The 11,712-nt window shown below is 36.9% G+C and overlaps 1 protein-coding gene across 1 annotated transcript; it reads right to left on the reverse strand.

Annotated features, from left to right (window-relative positions):
- Positions 1 to 8,404: 8,404 nt before the first annotated feature.
- LOC131623902 (uncharacterized) lies at positions 8,405 to 10,742 on the reverse strand. Its single transcript, XM_058894897.1, has 2 exons — positions 9,122 to 10,742; positions 8,405 to 9,039 (listed from the first exon to the last, which is right to left on the reverse strand). Exons 1-2 carry the CDS (start codon positions 10,740 to 10,742, stop codon positions 8,405 to 8,407), a joined length of 2,256 nt encoding a protein of 751 aa, XP_058750880.1.
- Between the last annotated feature and the right edge of the window lie 970 nt (positions 10,743 to 11,712).

An 11,712-nucleotide genomic window follows, 5' to 3' on the forward strand; every position in this document is an offset into this window, starting at 1 on the left:
ACAAAGAGAATGCCAACAATAGAGCAGCATGCATGAAAGTGGTAGTGAGTGGAAATTTTTGAAAAATTAATTTTTCCCTTTCTTTTTCAATAAAAGTGACATGGCAGGTATGAATTTTCAAACTCAAAATCTTAATATGTGCATGAAACGTAGGTTGTTAGTAAATACTACTAGAAGTTCTTTATGGTACACAATTTTTTTGGATCGGCTTAGCCTTAACCATTGTGAGGAAAGCTTTCCATTGTTTAATATATGCAGGAGACCATCGATTATTTTGACATATTTGTATTTTGCTAAACCATTTGTTGCATCGTTTTGTGGAAATCTGTGAAAATGACTTAGGCACTTGTTTGAAATTGAGAGTTTCTTTAAGCCTATTCCATCTTAAAACTTATTTTCTGTGAGAGTGTGATCCTTTGCTAACCATTCTTTGAGACTAAGGTCAAGATAAATTTCATAATATGCACCAAGAAAAACATCTGGTGAGTTCTTGATCTCAATAAAAAGTTTTGTTTTGGACCATCAACCATTAACTTTGGTGATGTGTTTTCTCTTTTACCTTTATAGAAAGTAGGGGAGCATTCATATAATCTAGATACAGGTTGATTTCCAAGTTGGGGAGAGTCATAATCAAAAGAAGAGTAGTACAGGTGGTGATTTGCAAAGAACAAAAGAACTTCGTAGCTTGAAAAAAAAGAGAGAAACAAAAGAAAAACAACGTGTGAACTTGGACAGTTGTTGAAAATAAAAGAAACATCGAGCTACGAATGAAACGATGAACGGGTGAGAAAGCTAATGGTATAGAGAAAAAGGAATGAGTTGTGATTCGGATGCTTCCCTAATATGAACAACCCTTGAATATCTTCTTTTCTTTGAATCTGACCCACATTACAACCCTATAAAGACCTTCCGATTCTCATATTCCACGGGACTTGATGCTAACAATACGGTGAACGTATGATATGGATATTTGTTGAGTTAATTGTTTGGATGAGTGTTTAACCCCTCTTTTATTCATCATATCTTTTGATGAGAGTGATTAGTGCTGATTCAACTTAGGTTGTGTAGTGTTTTGAACTTCTGGAGGTAATTTCCTTTCAAAATCTGTTTCATGTGCATGTTCTGAGTTTGCAGGGAGATGAAGAGTATCTGAGTTGGTCACTGAATTGAACCATTTGAAAAAAATTTGAAAAACTTGTTGCATGATTGTTGGTATGTGTTGTTGTAATCACTGAGGTAAGTAATTTTGTTTAGGGACAAACAAAACTCTAAGTTGGGGAGAGTTTGTTAGGAGTGAATTAGTAGTGTTTTCATGTGTTAAATTAACTACCTTTTAATCTAAAGTTAAACATATCTTATGATTTTTAAGGATTTTATGGTTAGAATTGAACTCTAGAGGTTGGATGCTAATTGTAGAGCTACTTGCATCACTTTGGGTGTTATTTGTGCAGATTTTAAAGTTGAAAAGTAAAGACGAAGAAACACGAAGGCGTAGAGGTTCTGGATAAGAGAAACCACAAAGAAGGGGGATGAAGCAGAGGCCGAGCTGCGGTAATAAGGGGCGCGACGCGCCATCACTTTTGACTTGGGCTCGCGCCTCGCCAATTCGTGCCGCGCCGCGGGAGCTGCTTAAAAAGAAATAAAGTTATAAATAGAACCCCTAATCCTCATAAGAGAGAAATCCTTGGTGAACGAAATTCAGAGAGCAATCCTATTCCAGAGCAAACAACAACTTTCGACGGAGAATTCAACATCAATTGAAGACATTCCCTTGATGAAGATGAATCCTTCCATGAATCCTTGTGTGTTCTTCATGGCTATGGAGAGATAAACCCCATTGTGTTGAGTTTAAGGTAGTAGTTAACCTATGAAGATGCAATTACTTTGATTAATTCCTGTGAACAATTGTTTAAGTTTTATTATCATTGAAAAACCTTGCTTTTAATTTATATCATTGTTGAACTATCAATCGAGAGATAGGGTTTATACTTTCGCCCTAGGTTTTTACATTGACTTGTTGATTAATACTCAGAGATGAGGTTTTGAAGAAGTTTTCATAAATTATCGTTATTCCTTCCCTTTATCTTTATAGTTATTCTGAGAGATCAAATATCATACCGGTAGAGGTGGTTCTAGATTGATCATTAGACATAATATCAATTTTGAGGATGAATGAAGATAATAACTTAGATAATGTTCACATGTGGATTAATTGATTATTGTATATGATTAGGTTGATAAACCCTAGAACTCAACATATTCATTCACCATTGTTATTCAATCTTAAAGCTTATATTCGTTTAAATCTTATTTTATTAACTGCAATTCGAGATCACATAATCAAACCAATACTTTTCATGACTCATTATAAAGTAACTATAGAACGGCAACAATATTACTCAGTCTCTGTGGATACGATATATTAGAAAATATTTACCCTAAAATACTTTCAACATAGATATTCTCCAAAGATCCTGTAAGATGTCAGGGCATGAGATTAGCAATGAGAAGTCTAGTTTGCTGTATTCTAATAATGTTCCTCGTGGCATGCGGAATAAGTTGACGAAGATTGCAAACTTTCGTGAAACTAGTAGCTTTGGAAAGTATCTCGGAGTGCCGTTAAGTGGAAAAGCTTTGAAGAGAAATGATTTTCATTATATTCTAGAGCAAGTGGAGGGTAGACTTGCTAACTGGAAAGCTAACGTTTTGTCTTTTGCAGGTCGAGTTACTCTGGCGAAATCAGTTGTTGAAGTTATCCCAACGTATGCTATGATGACGAATATGCTCCCTATTTCTTGTATCAAAGATATTCAGCGAGTTCAGCGTAATTTTATATGGGGGGATACGAGAACAAAGAAGAATATTCATTTGGTGAATTGGGACACGATTACGCAACCGAAAGAATGTGGTGGCTTAGGTTTGCGGAAGCTTGAGATTATGAATAAAGCTTGCTTCATGAAGCTTAGTAGCGGTCTGTTAAATAATTCTCAAAAATTATGGTGCAGGGTTTTAGCAGGCCTTTATCTTGGAAATGATAAGCAACAAGCGGGCAAGTATAATAGTCAAGATTCTAGTCTTTGGAGGGCGTTGTATAATTTAATGCCGGAGATTATCGGTACCGGAGTTTGGTGCATTGGAACGGGAGAGAAGATTGACGCCTGGGAGGATTGTTGGCTAGCTCCAGGATTGCGCATAGCTGACACTGTGAATTCTATTTCGGAAGAGTTGCATGGCATGAGAGTTAAGCAGTTGGCGCGGAATGATGGTGAGTGGGACTGGTTGTTGCTGCAAGGGTGGCTCCCAGATGATATTGCTAGCAGGATGAAGGCTATTATGCCGCCGCAGCAGAATGGAGGTGAAGATAAGTTCATGCTAGCTGGCTCCGGCGATGGAAATTATTCGGTTAGAGTTATGTATTAGGCTCTTTTAGATATAAATAGTGTGACAGATAATAAATATTGGGAGTATATTTGGAAATTGAGAGTTCCAGAAAGAATTAGGAGCTTTTTATGGTTGGTATATCATGAGAAATTACTGACAAATATGAACAAAAGCAGAAGAGGATTAGGTACCGCAGCTTGCAAATTGTGTGGGCATGTTCTCGAGAATAATATGCATGCTTTGAGGGACTGTTGGAAAGCTAGAAAGGTTTGGAGTGCTATGAAGCCTACTGTCTACGTTAAAGATTTTTACATGCAGCAAGATTTCACGGTTTGGTTTGAAGATAATTTTAAGGTGTACCGGAAGAAAGATCAACTTTGGAGCCAGACCTTTGCCACAGGCTGTTACTTCATTTGGATGTGGAGAAATATTGAGGTGCATGGTGGTGATGGGAGTCGTCCGCTTGACCCCGGTGTTTTCATTACGCAAAAGGTTAACGAGTATGAGCAAGTTAGTGGGATGAGGATATGTGGGTTTGTTAATATGAATAATGCGAGGAACTCTTCTTGGTGCCCCCCTCGTAAAAATTGGGTTAAGATGAATTCGGATGGCGCTTGTAGAGGGAACAAGGTGGCTGGTTTTGAAGGTGTTATTCGAAATCACCTCGGAGAATGGTTGGGTGGTTTTTCTAAAAGTTTGGGAATGTGTAACCCTTTTATAGCAGAGTTATGGGGCGTGTTTGAGGGTCTAAAACTCGCAATAGCTCTTGGTTACCTTAAAGTGGAAATTAATGTTGATTCAACCATGGTGGTGGAAGCGGTTGATAAAGGTAGATCTATGCATATTGGTAGTCTGGTGATCCTTGAAAATATTAAATTACTAATGGCTAAGCTTGATGGTGTTTCAATTGTTCACTCGGTTAGAGAAACGAATATGTGTGCTGACACTCTTGCTTCTGCTGGGTGTAATCAAGATTCGGAGATGATGATTTATAGTTTGCCTCCTACTTGTATTTCTAGGTTTTTAGCTGAGGATGCCCTTGGGGTGACCTCTGCTAAGCTCTTCCCTCCTTAATCTTTCCTCTTCTTTGGGGCCTTTGGCCCTCTTTGTAATAAAAAAAAATTGATATTGTTAACTAGAAAGTGTCTTTATAAATAATTTAATGAATGTAATATATTTTGGAGACAATTTTGTTGATGTGTTATATTAATTTTATTCACTTAGCGTTGTGACTTCATTAAAATGAGTCGGGACCAAAACACATAGAAAATGTAAAACTGGAGAACCAAAAAATTAATTTTTAAGATTGAGATTAAAGTTTATTTTTTAAAATAAGAACAAAAATGTATTTAAATCTAAAATTAATTAATAAAAACTTATTGTTGGAGAGTCTGAGTGTTTATGAAATAAATTAGGGGTGGTAAAATTGATCGTGGTCTGCTGGACCAGCCCGCGCACTAGTCATAAAATGATAAGTTGGGTTGAGGTCGTGGCCCGTTGGGCATAAGACGGAGCGGGCAGCCCGTGTCACCCCTAAAATAAACATTCACGATCTAAGAAACTTTTACAACACATCTTTAATTCTTCATCATTAGAATTTAAAGGAGGCTATGGCGGAGCCAGAAATTTTATGGAGCCTGAGCAAAAATTTTACACCTTGTTTTTACTAATTTTATATCCTGTTTCTACTAATTTTGCCCTTGATTTTGTTTTAAAATTTTGCCCTTGATTTTGTCCGAAAATTTCACACCCTGTTTTTATTAATTTTTTTCCTTAATTTTGTTTAAAAATTACTAATTTTGTCCCTAGTATTATCTAAAAAACGACTACTAAATAGAAGAATATACAACGAAAAGAGGGGTTGAGCCCGGGTGCATGTTTGAGCTCGCTGGGCTGTAGCTCCGCCTATGAGACTAGTGAAAGAGTGAGAGAGGGCGCCTCAGAGATGAGGAAGGAGAAGTTCCTCAATTTTAGTTGTTTGTTGACATTCAAGAATGAACTAAATTTACGGCAAGACCTCTTCAATTCTTCATCATCTTCTTTATTCTTCTCCATTATCAGGTTTTTCTCAAGGTGGGTTATATTAGTTAGAAACTTAGCTTGAGATAAATGGGAAAAAACGCATGCTATGGGGTTAGGGATTGTGAATTTGAATGCATGCCTAATTGAATTTATGTGTTATGTGATCCTTTTTTAATGTTGTTACATGATTATGATGATGCTCTACTTGGAATGAATGATGCACGTCTAATTTTGTTGAAGTTTGGAATCCACGTGAACTATTTAAGTTTGTTTCCATAATGACAATCTAGTTTAATGCATTCATCATGCTGATGATGATTATTGATTCATGGTTTTTTTTTTTTTATACCACCGATTTAATCTGGTTCGGGAACGAACTCTGACATCAAATGGTTTCATTCCCCTTCCGATCGAACCGTGGTTCTCCCTATCAAATTTAACGTCAATCACTGCTGGACCAACTAACGGTTGATTCATGTTATTAATGTTAAAGGATAATACACTCAATCTTACATCAATTGAATTTAAATTTCGAATATGTAGAAACAATAGTTTAAACTTTTAGATTTTATACATTGATAGCATTGATTACATATAAACTTTACCAATAATACTCTCTATAGTTTCACACATATAAATAAATATTTATTATTTAGATTTATTGAATAACTAATTTATGTCCCGTTATTCAATAAATCAGAAATAAAAATATTTGTTGATATATGAGATCGGAGAGAGTAACAATGAAAACTAAATCTTGAGACTAATATAACAAGTTTAGAGATAAAACTAATTTGATTCTCTTGATTTTTCAAATAGCATTGCATTGTATTCCTCCCTCAAACTGTTATACTTGTTGCTTAAGGCATTGAAACTTCCCATTTTGTCTCCTGTCATCATCTCTTTCTTTTCCAAACGCTGCTTTGTTAACTCAATCTGTTTCTTCAACTCTTGAATTTTGGAGTTTTTTTCATCATGCTCTTTTTGTAACACTTCCAACTGTGACAACTTTGAGCTACCTCCTTCCATATGACTTCCCTTGCTACTGCACATAACAAACATAAGACACAACTATAAGAACAAGAAGAATATACAATAAAGAAACAAATCACATAAAAGAACATGCATGTATAAAAACATGCATGAACATGAAACAAGACTAAGATTGTATGGAGAAATAAAAGACACCTTTTTGTTTGTCTTCAACACTAGATGAGTTCTTCTTCTTAAGTGGCCAATACCAGATTATTTGCAACTATATATTATAGCTAGAGCAATGAAGTAACCTAATATAAATAAATAAATAAATAAATAAAAGTAAAAAAGGTAATGAAAATGACATTTTACTTTAAGACACTTTATCTTGAACTGCAAACCTACTTTTGAACACATTCATTTATGTGTATGAAACAATGTGTGATTGTGGTAGGTATATCTAGGGTAGCAGTGTGACTTCCCCTCATTTGGACTAGCTTCCTTTTGAGGAAACAAAATCCTATAAAGATAAAATACAGTACACAGATTTGTTCAACTATTGATGTTAATTTTTCTGCTTTTTTGCATGCTTGTCCCATCACATTTAACTCTGCTAAACATTGGAATCAGTTATATATGTACAATTTTCTTGCTTACCTATCTTTGTTTAGTTTGACTTTGCAATAAATATAGGATGGGGGACTGACACATAAAGTGCAAAAAAATATGCAAAATTTAATGTCCTGTTATTTCATTTTCAGTTTTTGGTAAAATAAATCGATTCTTTTTCTTTCTTTTGGCTAATAAAAATAGGGAATTTGTTACCTCAATATCTATATTACATAATTGATTTTTTTACCACAGTGCTCCAATAATGAAAAGATAATACCAAAATGTCATGAAATGGAAAAAAAATACTCAAATGCCACACTTTCCTTACATGTCCGTTCAGGGATTGGCCGGATTGGTGAAAACTTTTTTTTCTCTGTTGGAGTCCGTCCAGAGGTTGGCCGGACTCTAACTGGGCCTTTTTTTTCTTTTTTTTTAACTTTAATTGATTTAAATGATTTTGTAATTATAGTAAATTTTTTTTATTATATTTAATGATTAAAATATAATAAAAAATTAAAAAATTATTTTTTAATTATTATAAATACGAGTAAGGCACGGGTTGGACGAGCATGTGTAGGTTCGGCCAATAGATGGCCGAGCGCATATTTTTTTTTTTGCCTATAAATAAGATTGTATTGCTCATCTGCACTCACACCAGTTACAATTAAAGGTTTAGTAGAGATGTCTTCTGAACCCCTTCCAACGTTTCCACCTATGAAGAGAGATGCAACATTATTTTTTTTCAGCAACAAAGCCTCCCTTGAAGATCAAACTCTGGAACACGCAAACTTTCGAGCATCTACAGAGGCACTTGATCGAATGGTTAGACGGAAACATTCTCGAAGGTGAAAAAATAAGGAAAATTGAAAGGCAGGTCACGGAGAAAGGCCCAAATGGAGTAGTAACTCGTTCTTGGAGGGCCGTGAAAAATGACGCTGGTGTCCTTAGGATGATGCTAGGACCACATGATATTGTGTTGATGGTTGTAATCTCTTAGAATATGTTTTATTTGTTTCCTGTGAGGTCGTTTAAATTGTTTCCTGTGTGGTTGTTTTATTTGTGGCTGTCTTCTTGTCGTTGTCATTGAATGTTGTTTTAGTAATGTGAAATGTTGTTTTAGTTATGTTTAATGTGAAATGTTGTTTTAGTCATTGATGGTTGCAAACTCAATTAAAAAGACATTATATTACATTCATAAAGCTAGTTGAAGTAAACATTAAGGAGGCCTATTGGACGGGCCTACTACATTTGGACATTTACTTCGGATATGGCCTACTTCACGGCATATCCCACACATTCTCTTTTCCTTTTCCACGTCGTCCATTTCGGTTCGAATCCGAGTACTATTTGGGCGACCTCTTTTTTTCCTACGCATAGTTTTGTCATGACAAAGAGTAGCTCCTCTATATTGCGGTCAATTGTCTTGATGTGGAAGGATCTGGAAGCTTTGTTGGTAGACTTTAAAAACATGCTGAATCTTGAACACGTCGGGTATGTGAATGGTGTAGTCTTGGCGTATACTTTCACATGCTGCAATCACATGTGAGCAAGGCAAATGGAACGCTTGAAATTTTCCGCAATCACATGTTCTTTTTCGTAGATCAACACCGTAAGTACCAGTTGGTCGCCCATCGTTGCGGTTTATTCTTTCGGCCACCATAAAATAGAACCTTTCTCGGTCGAACTGATAAACATTATGACTGCTTGCTTTGTTGACTTCTTCAGTCATCCCCTTGATACACTTGTCTGTAAAAGTTTGGCCTGATGTCAACCTTTTTGTCCATTCATGTCCACGTTGACCAAATAATGCTCCCATCCGAAAATATGTGGCCGAAAATAAAGAAGCTATTGGAAGGTTTCTGGTTGCCTTTAGCACAGAGTTCATTGCTTCTGCAAGGTTAGTCGTCATGTGTCCCCATCGTTGCCCTCTATCAAACGCCCTTGCCCACTTCTCCCTGGGGATATTTTCAATCCACTCCAAAGCATCTCTATTTGTCTGACGAATTTCGGTTCTATAGTAGTTGTACGTTGACTCCGTCAATGCATAGCCTGTTACAAATAATAAACATGTCAAGAAAACGACAAAGATCAATTGACAAATGTACCTCACAAAGATCAAATAGACTATTACCCATGTTGACGAGTTTTTTACGTAGTTCCTTGTCTCTAATCGCACGCATAAAGTTTTGCGCGATATGCCTAATGCAGTAGACATGTGAAGACGGAGGATTTTTCCATCCATTTACAGGATCATCATAGGCACTTTTAATTGATGGATGTCTGTCTGATATTAGGCATTGATTGGGTTGGGGTGTCACGTGGCTTCTTAGATTCCAAAGGAAAAAACTCCAAGCATCCTTGGTTTCACCCTCGACAATAGCGAAAGCAATTGGAAAAATGTTACCATTCCCATCCTGTGCCACAACCATCAACAAGGTCCCTCTGTACCTTCCATACAACCATGTTTCGTCGACTTGAACAATTGACTTGCAATAAGCAAAACCATGGATACATGGTTGAAAAGCCCAAAATAGACGATGGAATATCATCTTATCACCCAACTGACTTCCTTCGTTTGAAAGTGCATGTAACGTTTCCAAGTCTATTATCATTCCAGGCAGATATGTTTTCATTACCAGTAACCATTGTGGAAGTTCAGTGTAAGATGTCTCCCAGTTTCCATACAGGGATTCTATGGCCTTTACCTTTGCAATCCACGCTTTCCTGTACGATATATTATAACCATACTTTCCTGTTATATGAGAGATTATGAGCTTTACCTTTATTGATGGGTCGGTATTAACCAGATCCCTGATGCAGTGAGAGACAATATCTGATGTCAGTTGTCTGTGGTCTTGCGAGATTGAAGTGGTTGTGCAGACATGTGGTCCACTCAACTTACCTATCGTCCACATGGAGTTTTTCTTGCGAATTGAAGCTCTACATTTGAATGGGCAATCTGGATTCTTGCATTTGATCACGTATCTGTTCTTATCAGATTTGTACACCCAATAATCAAGATTGTTGGTGATATGCCAATGTTGTATAGCAGCAACGCACTCCTCCTTGTCTTCAAACTCCACTCCCTCATATAAATCAACATCACTATAGTTGGTTTTGTGCGAACCATATATTGATTCAGATTGTGCCTCTTCTAAACAGATAGATTGCATGTGCTCCGGTGGGGCGTACATGCTAATCGGTTGTGCATTTGTAGGCTGCAACGGCACAACGATACCAGGGTCATTGTCATCACCAAAAAGATCTTCATATCGCACTTCTTGTATTTCATCGTCATTGTACTCATCCACATCTTCGTTAGGTATAAACGGTTCGTTGTTTTGTGTTGGCTCTTCATCAGTGGGTTGGCTCATACCGTATTGATGTAAATGCGACTCTTGCGATTGGTTAATGGGAGGACTAACAATATGAACATATAGCTCGACATCGTCGAGAGGAGCAAACGAATTGTGACATTCGAACATCACTTTAACGCCATCGTCGTCCTCTATTGGTTTCATGACGTAAAAAATGATACCATTGTCTCCATTAAACAACGGAAGTCGATAAATAATTTCACTGACAGGAAGTTGCAATTTTGATTTGATCCGTTCCTTCAAATGCATAAAATCGGACCTACAATGCACTTTGAAACGTTTTGTTTCTGTGTTGCTAAACGAAAAACCGTTGGTTAGATCGTTACTGATAACACCGTTGTAGTGCACTGAAAGAATTATGTTTCTCTGAGCCATTCAATGAAACTATAATTTTTCTATGTGTGTTTGAATGTGTGTTTGAATTACATGTTTCAGTCAAAGGGGTATTTAAACCATGCATGGCAAAAGTAGACACGTGAGGGGTGGTCCAGGCAAAGGACGAAACATGTTTCAGTCCGTCCAAGGGTTGACCGCACCTCAAGGGTGTCCGTCCAAGGGTTGGCCGGACCCAAACGTGACTAGTTCACGTCCGTCCAAGGGTTGGTCGGACCCTAACGTGGCTCATTTTTTGTTGCATGCATGCAATTGTCACTTCAACCATTGTTCTATCCCATCAATAGAGTAGTAGCATGCATGAGTCATTATGAAAGTTGGATAATAGATTGCACCTTCTTTGCAAGCACTACACTTGTTAATCCATTGGTCTATACAATGCATCCACTTTGACTATAAATTCAACCTCTCATTGTCACTCCAAACTCATCACATCTTCCAAATTTAAGAGTTGCATATTCATCTGAAACACACAATTTGTTTATCAGTATCACAATCACACAACATGTCTGCTTTGCTTACTTTGGGAGAAACACATAGAGGAACAAGGGCGAATGTGGCTTCATATGTAAGTTTTGTTACTAGTATTTGTAATACGTAAGTTACACAATTTATTAATTTTGTATACTAACAAAAGGATATATTTTTTTATAGGATGATTCTAAAAGGTTTAGACTACATACTCATCTATTCGATAGGGAGCCAAGTGAGTTTATCAAGCCTTACTTGGATAGAGCTGGTTTTGGAGTTGTCGCCAAAATCAACTTTCGAAGTGTCGATTCCAAACTCGTAGTTGCGATGCTTGAGAGATGGAGGTCCGAGACACACGCGTTTTATTTGCCAACCGGTGAATGTACAATAACGCTAGAGGATGTAAATATGTTGTTTGGCCTCCGTATAGATGGGAGGGCTGTAGTAGGTGAAACCGAAGGACCTGATTATCCGGTGTCGA

Source organism: Vicia villosa, unplaced genomic scaffold (genome assembly GCF_029867415.1).
Source record: "Vicia villosa cultivar HV-30 ecotype Madison, WI unplaced genomic scaffold, Vvil1.0 ctg.000089F_1_1, whole genome shotgun sequence".
NCBI classification, from domain to species: domain Eukaryota; kingdom Viridiplantae; phylum Streptophyta; class Magnoliopsida; order Fabales; family Fabaceae; genus Vicia; species Vicia villosa.

What these genes read in the sequence shown, in the direction of transcription:
- LOC131623902 (XM_058894897.1), bottom strand. Translation starts at nt 10,742, where the DNA reads ATGGCTCAGAGAAACATAATTCTTTCAGTGCACTACAACGGTGTTATC. An exon ending in TAAAAAACTCGTCAACATGG is followed by an intron (nt 9,040 to 9,121) that starts GTAATAGTCTAT and finishes TATTTGTAACAG; the next exon opens with GCTATGCATTGACGGAGTCA.